The 21,854-nt window shown below is 36.2% G+C and overlaps 1 protein-coding gene across 1 annotated transcript in view; it reads right to left on the reverse strand.

Moving 5' to 3' along the window:
• Positions 1-21,854, reverse strand: part of MTTP (microsomal triglyceride transfer protein) — a 69,120-nt gene that overhangs the window by 25,993 nt on the left and 21,273 nt on the right. The window contains exons 4-9 of the mRNA XM_058294946.2: positions 21,641-21,784; positions 13,890-13,997; positions 12,720-12,836; positions 12,286-12,425; positions 10,441-10,591; positions 7,732-7,889 (exon numbers count right to left, since the gene is read on the reverse strand). Coding sequence (XP_058150929.1) covers positions 7,732-7,889; positions 10,441-10,591; positions 12,286-12,425; positions 12,720-12,836; positions 13,890-13,997; positions 21,641-21,784 — 818 coding nt within the window. The remainder of the gene's footprint in view (positions 1-7,731; positions 7,890-10,440; positions 10,592-12,285; positions 12,426-12,719; positions 12,837-13,889; positions 13,998-21,640; positions 21,785-21,854) is intronic.

Raw genomic sequence — 21,854 nt, forward strand, 5'->3', positions numbered from 1 at the left:
ATAAATCTTAAAAAAAAGATATACCACATTCAAATTATTGCTTATAATTTTTCAGGATACAGATAAGGCCAAGGTTTAGTGTAATCTCCATTCTGAATTAATAGTTAAATAATTATATTAGAGTTCTCAGATTAACACAGAGCCTGGGAATTTATGATTTTGCATGATTTAACTTCCAGTCTAAATATTTACTTTTTGGGGGAAGATGGCATTGGAGTAGGCAGGCAGGGCTCAAGTCTCCCATAAAACAATGGAGAAAGAGCCAAAAGCTGTCTAAGAAACCTGCTTTGGGGGTCAGTAGACCAGGACAGTGCTACAACTCCCAGGAGGGTGAGGGACAGAGACATGAAAAACCAAAACAACAAATATGAGTTACCAATCCCCAAAATGAGCCAAGGTAAAATCCCTGGCTCAATGCAGCTGACTGAGAGGCAAACAGACATCTTGCTCCCTCTCAGCTCTTACAAGGGAAAAGGAAGAGAGGAATCAGGGGGTTTTCTTCAGTGAATTCAGCCAGCAGAGGCTACTTTGACTCTAGGCCCTGGCCAGATCAAAACATAGGAAAGCAGAGATTGAAACACCTCCCTGGAAAGGTGCGCTGAAGAGTGCCATCTTCTGGCCAGTCTGGAAATTGCATGGACAAAAACTGCTTTCGATTCTCTCTGTACCCTAACTCCTTGAAGAAAATCTGCACTCATCAGTGAGTCCTGAGCTACAGTTTGATAACTTAAGCAGGGCAATTTTAAAGACTTAGAACAAATTGAACCAAATAGCAAAGTAGAGCTGCAGAAAAAAAAAAAAGAACACCAATAGGCAAGAGAGAGAAATCGCCCATCAGTGTAAATTCACCAACATATTCAGATGCCTAGACATCAGCAAGAAATTACAAACTATAGTACAAACAGAAAGAGATGGCCCAGCCAAAGGAACAAATCAAGTATCCTGAAGAGGTAAAGGATTTAAGACAATCAATGATAATCCCACAACTCTCCTAAATAAACTGAAAGAATAGAAAGAAAATATGACTAAAGAGATAAAGGGAATTAATAAGACATTGGGTGAGCATAAAGAACAATTTGAAAGGCTGCAAAAGAAAGTAACAGATCTTATGGGAATGAAAGACATGATTGGTGAGATTAAAAATACATTAGAAAAAAAAATACATTAGAGACACAGAAGAGCAGATTTGAATTGCTGGAAGACAGAATTAGTGATTTCAAAGACAGAATATATGAACTTGAAAAGACAAGACAACAGAATGAGAAGAGAATGGACAAAATGGAACAGGGTCTCAAGGAATAGAATGACAATACAAAATGCTAAACTAACTTTACCAGTGTCCCAGAAAGAGAAGAGGATGGAAAAGGGGCAGAAAGAATATTTGAATAAATAATGACTGAGAACTTCCTTATGAAATACCTAAATATCAATATCCAAGAAGGACAGCACACCTCAAACAGAATAAATATGAATAGACCTACCCCAAGATACCTACTATCCAGAATGACAAATATCAGAGATGAAGAGAAGATTCTGAAAGCAGTAAGAAAAAAGCAAAGCATCACATACAAGGCAGCCTTGACAAGATTAAATGCCAAACTCTCATCAAAAGCCAGAGAGGAGAGAAGAAAGTGATATGATATATTTAAAGCACTGAAAGACAAAAACTGCCAGCCAAGAATTCAGTATTTGGCAAAACTGTGCTTCAAAAGTGAAGGTGAGGGAAGCAGATGTGGCTCAAGTGATTGAGTTTCTGCCTACCATATGGGAGGACTCAGGTTTGATCCCTGGGGCTTCCTGGTTAAAAAAAAAAAGCATGCCCATGTGCTGAGCCAAGTGTCCACACAGCACACCAGTGCCCATGCAAGTGAGACATGCAGCAAAATGATGATGCAACAAAAGAGAGATGAAGGGGAGAGTCAAGGTGAGGAGCAACAGAAACCAGGAACGGAGGTGACACAAATGACAGGGAACTTCTCTCCACATCAGAGGTCCCCAGGATCAAATCCCAGTGAATCCTGGAGGAGAAAAAAAAGAGAAGACAAAAAGAGAAATAGATACAGAAGATCACATGGCGAATGGACACAGACATCAAAAAACAGCAGAGCAGAGGGGAGTGAGGGGTTAAAAAATGAAGGCGATTTCAGTCTTCACAGACAGACAAAAATTGATAGAATATGTTGCCAAAAAAACGAATTACAAGAGATACAAAAGGGAGTACTACAGCCTGAAAGGAAAAAAACAAGGGCAAGAGACTTGGAAAAGAGTGTAGAGATGAAGATTATTAGGAAGGGTAAATTAAAGGGTGAAAAGATAGACAATTGTACCATATGACAACAGAATACCAAAGGACAAAATGGATGAAGTAAGTAATGCCTTTACAATAATAACATTGAATGTTAAGGACTTGAACTCTCCAATCAAAACACATGGACTGATAGAATGGATAAAAAAATATGAGCCATCTATATGTTGTCTACAAGAGACTCACCTCAGATGTAAGGATACAACCAAGTTAAAAGTGGAAGATTTGAGAAAAGATATTCCATGCAAATAGTAACCAAAATATAACTGGAGTAGTGATATTAATATTGGACAAAATCAATTTGAAATGCAAAACTGTTATAAGAGATGAAGAAGATAATATATTTTGTAATATATTAACAAAAGGGGTAATTCATCAAGAAGAAATAACTATACAAAATACTTATGCCCCTAACCTGACTGCCCCAAGATACCTGAGGCACACACACAAAACTGAAGGAGGAAACAGATGTCTCTACCGTAATAGCTGGAGACTTCAATGCACCACTCTCAGTATTGGATGGAACATATGGGCAGAGGATAAATAAATAGAGAACTTGAATAATATGATAAATGAACTAGACCTAACAGACATCTATAGAGCAGTGTACTACAAAACAGCAGAATATATAATGCATTTTTTTCAAATGCTCATGGATCCTTCTCCAAGATAGACCAGATGTTGAGTCACAAGAAAAGTCTCAATAAATTTAAAAATGATTGCAATTATACAAAATAATTCCTCTGATCATAACAGAATGAAGCTGGAAATCAATAATTGACAGAAAAGGGAAAATTCACAACTATATGATGATTAAACAACACACTCTTCAATAATCAGTGAGTCAAAGAAGAAATTGCAAGAGAATTCAGCAATTCTGAATTTATAGAACATAACATAACAAAAACTATGGGACACCACAAAAGCATTGAAAAGAGGGAAATTTATTATCCTCAATGCTTAAATTTAAAAAGGAGAAAGAGATAAAATTGAAGATCTAACTGTATGTACACCTGGAGGAACTAGTAAAAGAACAGCAAACTAATCCCAAACCAAGCCAAAGGAAAGAAATTGTAAAGCTCAGAGCAGAAATAAAAGAAGTCAAGAACAAAAAACAATCAAGAGAATCAACAAAACCAAAATAGTTCTTTGAGAAGAGCACAAAATTGACCAACTCTTATCTAGACTAACACACACAAAAAAGGAGAGAAGACACAAATAAACAAAATCAGAATGACAGAGGGGACATTATCACTGACCCTGTAGAAATAAGAGAGATCATAAAAGGATACTAGGGACAACTCTATGCCAAAAAACTAGACAATGTAGCTGAGATGGACAAATTCCTAGAAACAGATAAATCACCTACACTGATCCTAGAAAAAATAGAAGACCTCAACAAACCAATCACAAATGAAAAGATTGAAACAATCATTAAACACCTTCCAAAGATGAAAAGCCCTGGACCAGGTAACTTCACAGGTGAATTTTACCAATCATTCAAAGATGATCTAATCCAATCTTGCTCAAGCTCTTCCCGAAAAACTAGACAGGAATGAATGCTACCAAACTCATTCTAAGAAGCCAATATCATCCTAATACCAAAATCAGATAAAGATATTACAAAAAAGGAATATTAGAGACCAATATCTCTAGTGAATATAGATGCAACGATCCTCAAGAAAATACTTGCAGACAGAATCCAAAAGCACATTAAAATAATTATACATCATGATTAAATGAGTTTTTAATCACAGGTACTCAAGGGTAGTTCAACACAAGAAAACCAATTAGTGTAATAAACCACATTGATAAATTGAAGAAGAAAAATCACATGATCCTCTCAATTGATGCAGAAAAGGCATTTGGCAAACTACAGCACCGTTTCTTGATAAAATCACTCCAAAAGGAAGCTTTCTCAATATGGTAAATGAATATATGAAAAACCTACAGCTAGCATTGTAGCCAGCAATGAAAGACTGAAAGATTTCCTGATGAGATCAGAAAAAGACAAGGATGCCCACAGTCACAATTGTTATTCAATATTGTGCTACATGTTCTAGGTATAGCAATTAAACTAGATTAAAAAATACAAGGCACCCAAATAAGAAAGGAAGAAGTAAACCTTTCATATTCGCTGATACTATGGTCCTCTATCTAGAAAATCCAAAATAATCCACAACGAAGTTACTAGAACTAATAAATGAGTTCAGCAAAGTGACAGGATACAAGATTAATACCAAAAATCAATACGTGCAATCTCAGGAGGAAATCAGAAAAAAATTCCATTCACCATAGCAACTAATCAATCAAATATTTAGGAATAAACTTAACCAACGTCATTAAAGACCTGTATCCAGAAAACTTAAAAATATTACTAAAAGAAACTGAAGAAGACAACTAAATGGAAGGAAATTCTGTATTCATTAATTAGGATACTAAATATCATTAAGATGTCAATTCTACCCAAAGTGACAAAGATTCAACACAACCCTAATAAAAATCCCAACAGCAGCTTTTCTGAAAAAATAGGAAAGCCAATAATAAAATTTATTTGGAAGGGTAAATGGCTCTGAAAAGCCAAAAATTTCTTTAAAAAGAAGAAAGAAGTTGGAGGACTCTCATTTCCTGACTTTATAGCATATTACTTAGTTACAGTGGTAAAAATGCATGGTAATGGCTTAAAAACAGACCAATTGACCAATGGAATTGAATCAAGATCTCAGAAATAAACCCTTACATCTACTGTCAAGTGATTTTTGACAATGCTATTAAGCCTATCCAGCTGGGCCAGAACTGGGAGAACTGGATAGTCATATACAAAGGAAAGAAAGAGGACCCCTATTTCACGTCTTAAGCAAAAACTAACTCAAAATGGATCAAGGACCTAAATATAAAAGTGGCAACCATAAAACTCCTAGAAGAAAATGTGGGAAAACATCTTCAAGATTTTACTAGTGGTAGGTGGTAGTTTCTTAAAGCTTACACCCAAAGCATGCGCAACAAAAGAAAAAATAGATACATGGGACCTTCTCAAAATTAAACACTTTTTTACCTCAAAGAACTTTCAAAGGGATGAGAAAGCAACTGACTCAATGGGACAAAATATTTGGCAATCACATATCCAATAAAGGTTTAATGCCCATGATCTATAAAGAGATCATTCAACTCAACAATAAAAAGATGAACTATCTCATTAAATTTTAAGCAAAAGAAAAGATAATTTTCCAAAGAATAAATACAAATGGCAAAGAAACATATACAAACATGTCCAACATCACTAGCGAGTAGGGAAATGCAAAACAAAACTACAAAGAAATATCATATCACACTTATTAGACTGGTCACTATTAAAATATCAAAAAACTGTAAATATTGGAGAGGATGTGAAGAGATAAGAACACTTATTCACTTTTGGGGAATGTAGACTGGTATAGTCACTGTGGAAGACAGTTTAGCAGTTCCTAAGGAAGTTGACCATAGACTTGCCGTGTGCCATAGTTATATATGCAGAAGAACTGAGAGCAGTGACACGAACAGACCCTGCACAATGATGTTCACAGTGATGTTACTCATGATATACCAAATAATGGAAACAACCCAGGTGTCCATCAACTGATGAATGGATAAACAAATTGTATACACACAATGGAATATTATGCCACTGTAAGAAGAAATGAAGTCATGAAGCATATAACAACATGGATGATTTTGGAGCACGTTATGTTGAGTGAAGCAAATCAGACCCAAAAGGACAAATACTGTATGATTGTGCTATTATGAACTAAATATATTATGTAAATTCATGGAGTTAATAATTAGAATATGGGTCACCAGAAAATAGAATGAGGCTAGAGAATGGAAAGCTTAGGGTTAGTTTGTGTAGAATTGATTAAAAGGTTATTTGTAAATTATTGGAAATAAATGAAATGTTGAGTACACATCATGGTGTTTGTGACTAGCAGAGCTATTATATGGGTATGACAGTGGTTGATAGGGAAAATTTAAGGACATGTATATATTAGAAGGAAAGCTAAAAAAATGTAACATAGGACTGTATAACATAATGAAACTTCATGGAGAACATAAATATGGGTAATATTGCATATATAAGACTGTTTTCACAAGATGTAAATACAAATAAACTAGAGAGAGGGAAATAAAATAGCAGCTATAAGGCAGGGGAGGCATAGTGAGTTTGAGAGGTGATGAGTTTTGGTTGTTTGGTTTTTGTTTATTATTATTATGGAAATAATGAAGTACTCTGGAAATGACTGAAGTGGTGAAAGCAAGCAACATGATTGTGTGGAATTCCATTGACTATACATTTTGGATGGATTTATGTTCTATTAATATGTATCAATAAAATTGAATTATTAAAAAATATTTATTTTTGAAGCAAGTAAACAATTTGTGTTAAGTTATATGGAATTTCTATCAGTTTTTCTGAATGTCATCAAGTCAACTAAATAACTGCAATTAATAATAAGCAAACTATTCAGAAAAAAACAAATCACTCCTTTTAGGGTGTTAAGTTCTTTGAACTTGCTGAATTCTGCTGCCACTGTGTGTGTGTGTGTGTGTGTACGTGTGTGTGTATGTGTGTGTTTGCAACTAGGCCAATTTCCACTTTTTGGTTATGTTACTGGCTAGTTTTTACTATCTGTCAAATTAATTAAGCCATTATCTATATCATCAATGAGGATAATTAGCTTCATATACCTCACCAATTTGGTTAATTTTGTTGAATAGTAACTTGTATTTAAAAGTGAATTTGAGAATTAGCTCACTCTATTATACATGTAAAATGAATCATACTTTCAGCAAAAATTTAAAACATGTAGGGACTTCTTTTCTCTAGATTATTTTGGCTATTTATCTCAGTTCTCAGTTTTCTATATAAAACATGACTTCAATGGGGATGACCACTGGATCTTTAATGAAATCACATTTTTTAATGGGAGCAGCCATATACTCCTTTTTTAAATTAACACTGAAATCTTTTCAAAGATAAATTTAGTTTCCAGGATATGATCTCCAAAATGGTGAGGCAGCACATGCCCCAGAGTATCAGGGTGAAGCTGTGCCCTCACTTATCTAAGTACCAATGTAGTCCTGATTTAAACTATAAACACAAGAAAAGAAAATAAAGGAAAGGAAAGGAGAGGAAAGGAAGGGAAAGGAGAGGAGAGGGGAGGGGAGGGGAGGGGAGGGGAGGGGAGGAAGAAAAGAAAAGAAAAGAGGACATTTCATTCTGTGACCCTGCTGAAAACTTAAAATTGCACTAAATTACTGCATTGTGGCATAACCATTTGATGAAAATGCAGAACAACAAAATAATTGATTTAGAGTGGGGGCAGTTAGTTAAAAGGGGTCTTTCTTGATTAATAATAAAACAATTTAGTGTTTTCTTACAGACTACTTACAGTACTTCCTTGCTTTCTCTTTTTAGGATTTGGAGAATCTCTTCTTTCTTCGCTGTCCTGAGGTGCTGAATGAAGGCCAGGAAGTGTTTCACAGCCTCGGCCTTGGAGAGGTTGTCAGGCTGCAGATGTTTCCTCGAGGCCTGCCAGTGCTCTGAGAGCTGCAAAACATGGCTGCAGGTTCACACCCCATTCATAATTCTCAACATCCACATTGTCAAAGATATTCTCCCCAGAAACAAACTTTTCTTCTGTCTGACAAGAAAAAGAAGCTTTTCGTATCTTACATCAACATACCTGATCCTCCCTGCCATATCACACCCTTATAACTTGCAGAGGCAATTAAAGGCCACTGACTCATTGTTCAGTTCATTTGTGGGGGGCCTGTGTTTGTCTATTACTATATAGCTTGAAGTACCTCGGAAAAAGTTAACTCATTTCTGAGCATATAGGTTGTCCTGTGGTTATTCCAAGAAATTATACCTGAGCCACGCTTTTACTACCATAGTGAAACTGTGCAGAATTTAAATTAACAACAGGATAATTTAGAAGGAAAAAAAATTACAGCTGCAGAAGAATCGCTCCAAGTTTCTAATTTCCCTGAGTTTTGCAGAAAATCATTTTTTTTGCCGTTATGAATAAGAGAATTTCCTATAATAGATCTTTATTGTATTTTTGGTATGAAACGCAGTGTTTTAGTATTGCTGAGGTATGAATTGTCATTACATATGTAATATCTGTGCTAAGTAATGTAGTATTTAGATAATTTTCACTCACACTGTTACTCATCTGTGGTTTTGAAAATAGTTCTAAGTTTTAATTTGTGACATCCCTTGACATTGAATCAAGCTGAAGAACTTAGTTTTCACAATTTACCACTTCTTTCCTAGCTGTAAAGAACGTGTTAAATACTGTCTGTGACCTTCTACTCTCTAACTCTGGGTAATCAGCAGGTTACCAAATTTAAAATATTCATTTCCTTTGTTAAGGAATAGACTCTTACTTTTCTCTTTTCCAAATCCCTTTGGTTACCTAATCTTAAAAGGATATTCCTAAGCAAAATTCTAGCTGTTCTTAGCTAGAGATTTTCTGGGTCATTTCTGAGGGTAGAGAGCCTATCAATATGAATTCAGATTTCTTTTTTTTTTTCCTTCTTTAAAGCATTGCAAATGTGACATTATACTGAAGTTGGAAAAGTCTTAAGGATTTAAAACCTTCCTATGAAAATTAAATAATTATGAAAAATCTTAGATGGTTTATTTTGTTTAATAACTATGGGAAGAAACCAACAAAGAGTTCACAGCATAAAAAAGGATTGTTAGTTTCATCAGTCAATTTCCTCTACATTTTCTATCTCATTATGGTAGAAAATTATATCAGAACATACAATAATAGGATAAAAACAAAAGAAAAAATAAACTTTGAAACTGATAAAGATTTTGCTTAGATTCAGTAAATTTGAGAAACTAGTAATAAATTAGTGCCGTGTATTTTAAGCAAATTATTATATTAGTTATTGATGAATTCTACTTTTCTGAACCCCAATACAGTTCAAAGGGAAGGACATTTCTTGGTAGCAACATGTAGAGCATGAAGCCCAGGGATTTGCCCTCCCAACAAAAGGTTAAACATTAGGAAACATTATAATCTAAAGTCATTCCTGTGGCAATATCTCATTATTATTATTATTTTTTAAAGATTTATTTTTATTTATTTCTTCCTCCCCTTCCCCCTATTGTCTGCTCTCTGTGTCCTTTCACTGTGTTCTTCTGTGTCTGCCTGTATTCTCATTAGGCAGCTCCGAGAACTGATGCTGGGACCTTCCAAAGTGGGAGAGAGTGATTACTCTATTGTGCCACCTCATCTCCCTGTTTTGCTACATCTTCTTATTTTCTCTCTTCTGTGTCTCTTGTTGTGTCATCTTGCTGTGCCAGCTCTCCATGTCGGCCGGCACTCTTGTGCAGGGTGTCTTTCCTGCATGGGCCGGCACTCTGTGTGGGCCAGCTCACCATGTGGGTCAGCTTGCTCTCACCAGGAGGTCATGGGCATCAAACCCCGGACCTTCTATATGGTAGATGGGAGCTCAATTGGTTGAGCCACATATGTTTCCCAATATATTATTATTGATTCATGCAATAAATGAAATTGCTCTTCATTGGATTAAAATGGTACAAGATGATCTACACTTTGCCTTAGGGATATTACACTGGTTGTAATTGTAGGAAAGTTGGGGTCAAGTAAAGAAATATTCCCTAATTTAGGTAGAGTGTTTGGTAACCCTTTTAGTTCTCACAGCAATACTCAGATGAATGAGCTCAGTAAAAGATCTCACCTGCCAACACATAGCTACTCCATGGCATTTCAGGATTCAGACCCATTTCTGTGCTCTTCATACTACATGCTTCCCCTAACTTCATCAGCTTCTTATCTCCTTATATTCTAGGTGCTACTGTTTAAAAAGCTGCCCTTAATTCATAATGTTGCTAGTTTCAGATGACTGGGTGATAATTACTTGTTAATTTTTTTATTTTACATATCATCTCGGGTACATATTATTAGATTGCTGTCTTCACAACTCAGTGGTGGTTGGTAGTTCTTTACAAACTTTCTTCATTGAATGAAAAGAAGTTTCCATTGGAGACACAAGGAAAATACAGAGTTTTAAGTTATGATTATTCTATTTCACTGCATAACATGGTTGTTCACACTTACAGAAGGGCATCCTTTACACTCGCTCTGAAAGACTTGCCCCACAATGGGAACAGCTGTGTACTTGGAATCAACTGCTTTAATAACTGCAGCAGCCTGCTTTCCAGCCATCATTCTTGGGCCTGTTTCAGTTGTCTTCAGCTCTAATTTCTGCCTACATAATCACAGAAGAGAAAAATCACATTATCAACATTTATTTAAGTGAAATACTAATTATCATTCTTTTGCATACAAGATACTAATTTAGTCAATTTCTGTAAGGCCATGTCTTTCAAGCCGCAACATCTCCAGAGGTACCTAAAAACTCAAGACAATCATGAAGTCTTTCTAGAACAATAATTTTATTTAAAGCTTTGGAATGTTGAGGCTGGATTGTCAAAATATTATGACAAGAGAATACAGGGGGAAAATTGGCCTGGATGATGAATGAGACAAGAGATGTCGGTTGACTTTTTTGAACTTAGCCGTGTTCTGAAAGTGATGTCTTCTACACAAATACATGCTGCTCCTTAAACAAGACAGGACATTTTATTTTACAAAAATAGCACCTCAACAATATTTTTGTCTCCTGGGATCTTCCAGAACCTTGTCACTCTACCATTGTCCCTTTCCTTGAACCTGGGAAGGACAGGACTCTGTGACTGCCCCAACCAAAAGTGACATTCTGTGACGCCCAAGGTTAAGTCATAAAAGAGTTCAGCTTTTGTCTGATGATCTGCTAGGACATGTGCCATTGGAGCCATGTGCCATTAAATGTGCCATTTAAGAAGTCTGTCTGCTATGAAGCTACTTTGCCAAGAAGCCATGTCGAGATAAGGAGAGATGTGTGAGGAGCCTCAGTTGTTTAAATCTTCCATCTCAGGCACCAGATGGGTGAGGGAGCAACCTTCAAATAATTTCAGCACTGGCCAGTGACTGTCTACAACTGTGTAAAAGCCCTTGAGCAAAATATGCCTAATTGGGCTGAATCAAACCCTAAAACCATGAAAAATTTTAAAAAATGCCTATTATTTATGTACACCACTAAATTTTGAGTGGTTTGTTACATAGAAAAATTGATAGGCTTGATAAGTAACTAAAATATTTATTTTATATATGAAAATATATGAAAATAATATATGGTATAAGGTAAGTGCAACATTTTACTTCATAAGAGACTTCAATAAAATTTCAAGCACTTAAGGTTTGGGGCCCTTCTCCCAAGGTTCTGCAACCATTTGCTTCTGACATTAGAGCTTCTTCAGAGGAAATGCCTAAGGTATAAATGTTTAATGCCAGAAATATTTATTTTCTGAATTAAAATCTGAAAACAGCACATACTCTTAAATTCAAAATTCCAGTTCTTAATCTTATGAGAAGTATTCTTACCAGAAAAATTTTCCCAAATTGAAATAATAGGCTGGACTAGTTAATGTTATAAATTATATAAAAAATTCTGAGACATCTCTTTACTGTGGATCTTTTTATGAATTTTTTACAAAAAACCTCAGCCTCTTTAAGGAGAAAAAATGCAAATGTCATCATTTTTTAACCTTAACATTAAAAGCATTTGCAGAGAAATTAGAAAAGAAGCTAGAATGAATCAAGTAGTGTGACTTTTTAAAATTTAAATTATATTCAATAAGCTATTGATTTTTAACTAGATTCTGTTAAAAAGTTGAGTGTTTACTATGTGCCATGTATTATTGTATGTGATGTGAGAAATAAAAATAAACAGAATATAATCTCTATTTCCAAGATGCTCATAGTCAAAAATGAAGAAAGCACAATAAAATATCTATTTTAAAACAAAATATGATAACAAAATAAAGAATAGCAAAGAAAATAAAAATTCTAGCACAGTCTTACTTCGATACTATTTTGCCTGTAACAGTTCGTAGGAAATTCAGCCCAAAAGCATGTGTTTCTTCTGCGAGCACAGCTACAACAAAGCTGTCTTCTATCTTATAGGTAGTGAGAGATGTGGCTTTCGAACTGACACCCAAGACCTACAAACAAATTAACAAATACTTTATATCACAAGTAGTTTTTGCTTTTGAATCAAGTTAAATAACCATTTTTTACTCTTCAAAACAGCCTTCTCCCCCCCTTCCCCCATGACCCTCATCTATAATATAGTCTATTCGTTTGATATATGTGGAATTATAACCTAAACAAAAATTATAAATGTTCTCAAATTATATTCTGTTACCGTATCCTTATCTTATTCTTCTATCATTTTGAATTTGTATCTATAAAATATAATCCTTTGAATTTTGAAAAAAAAATTATATTGATTGTACCTGATTTGTGGTGGTAAATCCAGACCTTGTTATTTTGCATGAATCCAAGGCCTTAATTTTGGTCACTTTGTCTTGATGAGCCTGATAAGTCACTTTACATTCCCCAGAGATATCGACCTAAAAGGAAAAGTAAGAACATAATGTTTGAGATTCTCCCATGAACCATTTGAATTCTAATGGGAAGTGGCTTGAAAATTGTCTTATGTGGATTATTTTCCATCCTTCTTGGCTGAGTTTTAGGAGTGCCTTCTTCTTGTTGCAAAAATAACACAGGATTTCCTACTTCTCTCTAATGTCCAATAAGAGTTGGACAAATGGCCTGGTGATAACTGAAATCTCTGATGAATGGGTTACCATGCCGCAAGGGAAATTGATCAAAAGTTCCTAGAGAACTGAGGTTTTAATTCAACTCATTATTAGTCATATCAACAATCTGGGTCTAGGCAAACATATTCAACATAGACTCTGTTTAACTTTTCTGAGCTTACCTCAAAGTCTCTGCCAGCACCACACTGACTTCTATTCTAGTAAACTAACAAACATTCCCTTGGCCCAAGCCTGTGGTTAGATTTTCTTACCCACTCACAGGCAGCTGGATTCAGACTCAGAAATCCAGACTCCAGCCTCAGCTGTGCTCTTAACTCCAGATGTGATCTTGGATGAGCCACTTAACATCTTTAGTTTACCCTCAGTTTCTTCATATATAAAATGAGAGGGGTTACTACAGACCAGTGGTTCCCCAAATTACCAGAGAAGAATGTCAAAATGGAGGCTCAGGTAGTCTCTAATTGACTGGATCAGAATCTCTGGGTTGAGTTCAGCGAATCTACATTTTTAATGCACTCTCTGTGGGATAGTGGTACATGGCCAAGCCTGGGAATCATTAGAATGATCTCCAAGGTTTTCTGCATCTCTAATGTTCAATTATTCTCTAGATAACCCTTAATAAAACTGACTCTAATTTCTTTTGACCTGTATTTGAATAATGAAATATTGGAGTTAATAGCAATCGTTTTGTATATAAATAAGAGTTGGCCACTCAATGACCTTTTCTAAGAATTGCCATTTTAGTAACTTTTTACTGAATTTCTACAAATAGAAAGCCACAGAAGCAATTTTGGTACTCCTATTCTAAATAAGATGCTGGATCTTAATTATATTAGTAAGTACCTCATTGGTAGTTCCAGAGCTCAGCTGCATCTGAAATAAGCTAGCCAGGCCTCTCTTGAGATTTTCTATAGCCACAGGTTCATTTTGATATGAGTAGAACTCTTTGACCTAGGATAAAAAGGACAAACACAAGGGAAGCAAAATTGTATCATTTATCAGATTTGGTTAAACAAATGGAAGGAAAGGTCTCATCCCTATTAATTCTGGGAGAAAGGGAATTATTACTCCAAAGTTGGGATTTCTTTTTTCGTGAAAAGAAGATTTTTAAATTTCTAAAAAGCTAGACCATCAGAATATGAAATTTGGAACGGCTAACAATGAATCCTCTAAACATGATGGGCATATATAGGCAAGGAAAGAGAGCTAGGACTTCTGTGAAAGCAAGAAGGATTACCCAACAAAGGTAAATCAAGACCACTCTCTTTAAGCTTGTGGACATTTTCCCTACCTGCCTGAAACAAAAATTAACCAAGGCATGAAATAATGGCAAAGATAAAAGTTCCTTGAAACAGAACACCAATCACCCATTTGAGAGTACTGAGAGGCTCAGTTTATAAAAGCTATGACAAAGGCTAAGGCACAGGCATGATGGCCATAGATAAAGTTCCACAATGATGACTTGTTCTCACCCTTCCTCACAGTCATGTCGGCCTTGGTTACAAGGAGATATAGAAGATTGGACGATTTGAGGTTGTAATTGCTACTGCTTCATTGCCTCCTCAGACACTGCTTTGGGATTCCCTTTAGAAGGTAGGGAAAAATTGGTTGAAATGAGGGAGGGAGGTTGACTGATTTGGCAGCAATAGGAATGTAAGTGGCTACTATTAGATTTTTTTCATTTTTTATATTTATAGGCACAGGGATGTTAACAGTGTCTTATACCATTTTTTTAAATTTAATTTAATTTTTAAATTATTTTTTAAAATATTACATTCAAAAAATATGAGGTCCCATTTAACCCCACCACCCCCACCACCCACTCCCCCCACAGCAACACTCTCTCCCATCACCATGACACATCCATTGCACCTGATAAGTACATCTCTGAGCATCACTGCACCCCATAGTCAAAGGTCCACATCATAGCCCACACTCTCCCACGTTCCATCCAGTGGGCCCTGGGGGGATCTACAATGTCCGGTAATTGACCATGAAGCACCATCCAGGGCAACTCCACGTCCCCAAAACGCCTCCCCATCTCATCTCTTCCTCCCATTCCCCACACCCAGCAGCCACCATGGCCACCCTTCCCACACCCATGCCACATTTTCTCTGTGGACATTGGATTGGTTGTGTCCATTGCACATCTATGTCAAGGGGGGGCTTAGATTCCACATGGATACTGGATGCACTCCTCCTGCTTTCAGTTGTAGACACTCTAGGCTCCATGGTGTGGTGGTTGACCTTCTTCAACTCCATGTTAGCTGAGTGGGGTCAGTCCAATAAATCAGAGTGTAGGAGCTGAAGTCTGTTGAGGTTCAGGGCATGGCTATCATATTGTCAGTCCAGAGATTCAAATCCCCTAAATATATCTTAAACCCCAGCACCAACTACAATTCCAATAAAGTAGCATGCAAGTCTTGTGAGAAGAGATCCCCTCCGAGTCCAATTCCATCATGTAGAAACACCAGCTCCAAAGAAGGGCCATCTGCCATGGCAGTGAACCCCATCTGCCATGAGCATAGGACCCGTGGGTCTCTTTATCCCTCAAAAGAACCAATACCTGGGGTTGTATCTACTTTATCTGTCTCTGAGACTCTGCTCAGTAGTGCATAACGGCATTCCTTCTGACAACCTCCAGACTCTTTTTTAGAGACTCGTAGCCTTATAAACTCATTTCTCCTTTCCATTTCCCCCTTACATTAGGTCAAGCAGCATTTTGAAGTCATGTTATTATATGTAGACAGGGATATTCTGCTGATCCGCATTGAACCTTTAATTCAAGGTCATTTTCTAGTTGCATCTTTAGCTGGTATGTGGTAGTGATTCCCTCGGTGCCAGGGAGGCTCATCCCTGGGTGTCATGTCCCACGCTGCGGGGAATGCACTGCATCTACATGCTGAGTTTGGCTTTGAGAGTGGCCACATTTGAGTAACATGAAGGCTGTCAGGAGGAAACTCCCAGGCACAATGCTACTCTAGGCCTTGTTCTTATTGCAGGTGTATAGGCTCACAAGCATAGCCATTAGTATCAGGAGCCCACTGTTGAGCCCTCATTCCTTCCTGGTTCTTACCGTTGCACCTGGGGGATTGCTGCTGTTCCCCCAGGGACCATGACAGAGACCCCCCGGCCAGTAACCCAGTACCCCCCCCAGCTGTTGTTTTTAATTGTTTCCACTATTAGTATATCTAAACATTACCATGTACCCTGGACATATGCCCTGTATAACTTTATACCATTTTGATAATTTAGTTCATGTTTAAGAAACAGAGATAAAAATCAAAGAATTTTCTAGAAAGCACCTGTTGTTTTCACTTTATATTAACTCTGTATGCATCACATGATTTAAAAATAGGGTGAAGACATGTATCTTCCCTGTAAAAATTCCACAAGTTCTATGATAATTATAGCTGAGTATTTTACCAGAAATATCCTTATGCCCTTCCTATTTTTCTTTAAACAACTATAATTTCTCAAAGTGAAACAGAAAGCTTAGCAATTATACAAATAATTCGATTAAAAGACAATCTGAACAATTCAGCCCATATAAAAAGTCTGAAATGTCTCAGAAACAGAATATCTTGCCCATATTATTGAAAAAGCTCACTTTCTACTTATACTCTGCCTGGCAATATATTTACTGGGTAGCTTAGCTGGCAATCAATTTTAGTTATTTCACTGGAGGAACCTATAAATGTTGGAATAGTGTTCGTCCCGGTTAAAAGGGAACTGGAATAATGACCTAAGCGTCTGAAAATCCCTGGTATCATATTCTAAAACAAATCCCTGGCAAGTTCTCTGTCCCAAGTCTGAGTTTCTTATGTTCTATTTTGTAAACTGGGTGTACTTTAGTTTAGTAATCACAGTACAACTTCTTTTGCATAATATTTGGAGTTACGATGTCGGCACGATTACAGTGACTATCAGAGGTTCTAATGGATCACTTGAGCTTGGAAACAGTTGAATTGTTCACACGGTGGCAATGCATGTATACTTATTGCCCATGATTTGTTGGTCTGAGTCTTAAATACTTTAAAAGCAAGAAGTGTCATTACATAGGGAAAATAATGTATAATATCACCATTTCACTCATTTTCTTTCCAGGTTACAAAATGTATCCAAACTATTTATAAAATTTTACCTAAAATTTCAGGGATCTCAGTTATCAGATTTAATCCTTGGATTAAGTTCAAAGGCTCTTCTATTACTGGTTGCCTTACATGGATCAAGTCTTAATCTTGGTCTCTAGGGCACTAAGAAACTAGTGTTAGAGCCCTTTTTTTTTCCTGACAGGTTGAACCCTATAAACTGTAAGACTGAAAGAGAAATTGTCGTTTTTTCTTCATTCTTTCATTAGGTTTATTTTATTTTTTTTAAGATTTATTGTATTTCTTTCTCTCTTCTTCCCAGCCCCCCCCCCCCCCCCCCGGTTGTCTGCTGTCTGTGTTCATTAGCTGTGTGTTCTTCTGCATCCGCTTGTATTATCAGACAGCACTGGAAACTGCATCTCTTTTCTGTTGCATCATCTTGCTGCGTCGGCTCTCTGTGTGTGCAGCACCACTCCTAGGTGGGCTGTGCTTTTTTCACATGGGGTGGCTCTCCTTGCAGGGCACACTCCTTGCATGAGGGGCTCCCCTACGCAGGGGCGCCCCTGCGTGGCACGGCACTCCTTGTGCACAGCAACACTGCGTGTGGGCCAATTCACCACATGCGTCAGGAGGCCCGGGGTATAGAAGCCTGTACCCTCCATACAGTAGGTGGATGCTCTATCAGTTAAGCCATGTCCACTTCCCTCATTAAGTTTTGTTGTCACTTTAGAACAGGAAAAGTGGACAAGTCTCTTTTATGAATCTCATATTGCCTAATTTTAAAATCTTTGTTAAAATTGAGCTAGCTTGTGATTAAAAACCATTGGAATTGTACTGCATGATATTGCAGTGACATATACAGGCCATTATACATTTTGTCAAAACCTATGAAATTGTGAGATGCAAAGTGTAAACTGTAATGTAAAACTATAGACCATGCTTAGTAGCAATGCTTCAATCTGTATTCATCAATTGCAGTAAATGTACTACACTAATGAAAGATGTTAATGTGGCAAAGTTGGGCAGGGAAGGGCTGGGGTATATGGTAATCCCCTATGGTTTCTATGTAGCATCTATGTAATCTAAAGCTTTTGTAAAAATAAAGAAAAAAGAAAGAAAAATAATAATAGGAGTATATGGAAAAATTATAAGTGTATGCTATGAACTAGTTAGTAATATAGTGGTAATAGTCTGATCATGTTTTTTCATAATCTGTAACAAACGTTCCACAACAATGTAAGGTGTTGGTGAGGGTTGATGTATGGGAATTCTGCATATTATGGATCATTGTTTTGTTAGCTTATAACTTCTCTAATTTAAAAAAAATTGGAAAAGAAAGAAAAAGTCAGAACTTTGCAGTTCAATCCACATAGCTATCACAGCAATAATCCTAAATTCTTTATTTCACAATAGGAACTAGGTTTTATTACATTCAGGCCATAAAGCTGATTAGTTCATTCAGTACTGAAATGAATGTGGACGTCTGCGAGCACAAACCTCTTATCTAAATTCATAGTTTTCAGCCCGTCCAGAGAGCAGCACCAGGCATAACTTGGTTACAAACTAAGCCTTTTACCTCAAGGAAACCAAAGTGAAGAGGAAGACGGGGAGTGTTATGTATAAGGTGAAGCAGTTCTACTTCCAGTCAAATAATTTCATGGGCCCACTTCCCCTTGAAGTCAGTAGGCATGATTTTTAGTTTCCTTAGGAAAATATCTGCCTCTCTATAGATATCCTTATTTTATATGCTCTTTAAGAATAAGAAGAGGTGAAATTCTGCCAATGAATCAAACAGTAAAAATAATGCAAATGAAAATGACCCCAGCAAACAGAAATTAGTTCATTAGATGACAGAGCATAAGTTGGAAATGGCACATGGAAAAAAAGTGAAATACATTAGGAATTACAAGACTTTCAAAGTTTCACATTTCTTTCAGAGGTTTAGTATGTGCAGAGTGGTCACACTGCCAAATTCAGAGAGCAATCAATGCCTAGAAACAATAAAAAATAAAGGGCAGTCTCAGCAGCCATTTGACTAATCATTACAGACAGTCAAAAGCAAAATTGAAATTTGGTAATTATCCAGTTAATTGTATGCATATTTCAAGCCCATATAAAATCCACACTATAGCTTGAGGCATCTTTCATTTGCCAGTGTTAATCAACTTAACCAGATAACTGTCATATTTCCAACCTAGTTTATAATTTGTAGACAAAACTAGAATCATGCCCATGCATTTATTCGGGGTAGATAAGGGGGCATGGAAAAAAGAAGATGTGCAATGAATACGCATCTAAGTATTCTGAAGGACATTCTTTTATAATGTAAGTATGGGAGCTTAAGAGGGAGTCTCTAGAAGGACAAATTATCTATCTAGGTATCTATCCTGATGAACATCCTTGAAATCACAGAAATTTGAGAAATAAAACTAAATTTGAGCCTGGACTAGTAAATACTCTCCAAAAAAATTAGCTGATCAGCAATTTAGTCAGTCTTTTTGTAATTTCTCTCATAGTAAAGTGAAACGGTAGTTTAAGTAATGATCTTTCTTACAGTAATGTGGCTCAGAATTTCACATGGCTTCTTAGTCTACAGTGCCATGGTTTTTCCAAGTGCATTATCATATAGCTGAAAGATATCATATGTACTTTAACCTGTGGCTCTAGTAATTCATCACAAATCATTGCTCCTCCAGAATTGACATGTTGGAGTCACTGAAACAATGATGTGGCAGCTCCATTCCAGCCTTTGAACAGGAGAACACTGAGTCTATTTGTGTAACAAAAGTACTTTGCACTCAACTTACAGGTTGTCATTAAGCTATAAATACAATTAATATTTTACGGGCACAAGCATCTTGCCACATTGGAGGCCCAGAGAAGAAAATAAAACAATTTCATGTTGTTAACAAAGTTGGACCATTGCAAATAATGTGAGTTTATACATATGGTGAAGAATGAAATAAGAATTACAAGTCAACCAAAAAGGCAAGAATTTTCTCAAATACTTTCCAATTAGAATATACAGAGATAAAGGTTCAATTATAGCCTGCAAGAAGATTACTCTGAATGTGGCTAGGAGGCAAAGAGAGAATTGTATACACAGTGATAAATGTTTCCATAGAAATAAGCCCAGGGAGCTATGAGGTTTGGGAGGATGTTGGAAAAGGCTTATGGAATACCAAGTGAATCAGTGCAAGGCAGTTTCGGGTGCTATTGGGAGGTATGGGTATGGAGTGAGGGTTAGGGACTGGAATATAAAGAGGAATGGGAATTTTCTCTGCCAAGAACCACAAGTCAGGAATGAACATAAAAGACCAAAAGGAAAGTGATAAGGACCATGAGCTAGATAAAAAGTGCTGAGAGAGTTCTAAGAAGGATGGTTATTTCCAGCTGTGGAATGATGTGAACTTTAGAAAGAGAGGGCCTATGAGCAAAGCCTGAAGCATGGTACGTATTTGGAAAAGAGAGAATGAAGAGAAAGCATTTCTAAAGATGGTGATTCATATTTGGTTGTAGGAGAGGTGACGACACAAGGTTTTTTCTCACAAGTCCAATTTTAATGAATGCTTTATTTTAAAATGTGCATCATAATTAGCAATATAGTAGATGTCTAAAATTTATATTTTGAGGTACTTGCTTTCATCTTTATTTTGAATCTGGAACACTTAAGTTTGGAGATGTGTGGAGTTATAACTATAAAGCTCCCTTTCTGTGGTTCCTAAAATTGAGCTCTCATAGTTACTGATTCATTTTTATATGTCAATACAATATCTGTACTTTTGTATAAACCCACATATGTAATGTCTAATAATTTGCTGATCATTGTGGTTCTCAGTTCCAACTATATAGACTATTTCAATGGACTAGAACCAAAACATAATTAATGCACACTTACAGAATTTTGAGCAGAAGATTTCCATATAGATATTATAAAGTGTTCATTCATTACTTTAATGCACACAATATTTTTCAGCTATATCATTTTAAAATAATCTCTAAAGGCTTTTTAATAGTCAAATTTCTCAAAAATGCCATGCTCTTTCAAAGTCTTCAACTGTAGCTGGATGTTCATATTCTCATAACAAGTTCCTATTACTTATAAATTGGATTATTTTCTTACCAGCTGTCCACCCTCCTAAACTTATCCAATCATGCTGTAATGACTCACTGTTTTACACTATCTTTGTAATTCTTCCTAATTTGATAGGGAACACACATTTTAATAATGCCTCATATCAGTAAATAAATGCTTTTATAAAAATAGGAAACATTAAAAGGGTTTTATAGAAATAGGAAACATTAAATGACTAGAAAATATTAAGGAATTTGGTGTCCAGATTTACTTCTGACATATTTAATTTGCAACTTCTGTTTATTAGTTCTTGAAAAGCTTCCATTTATCATAAAAGTAGTGACACCATGATCACCTCAAAATAACACAAGAGGGAAGAAATGTATAAAGTTGGGAAAAAAGATGTATTACATTCAAAATTATTTTACCTTTCCATGAACTAGATGAAGGAGCACAGGTCTTTGCAGAGCTTCCAAGTTTTCCTTTCCTATGATTTTAGGTGGATTTTTTCCTTTGAAGATGCTCTTCTCTGCTCTCTGCTGATTCACGTTTTCAACATTTACATCATTTATCTGGAGTCATGGAAAGAAACCTTTTAGAAAAATGTCCTATGTCTGTTTTCACAGGACTCTATCAGAAAAT

This window comes from Dasypus novemcinctus, chromosome 1, assembly GCF_030445035.2.
Source record: "Dasypus novemcinctus isolate mDasNov1 chromosome 1, mDasNov1.1.hap2, whole genome shotgun sequence".
Lineage (NCBI taxonomy): Eukaryota > Metazoa > Chordata > Mammalia > Cingulata > Dasypodidae > Dasypus > Dasypus novemcinctus.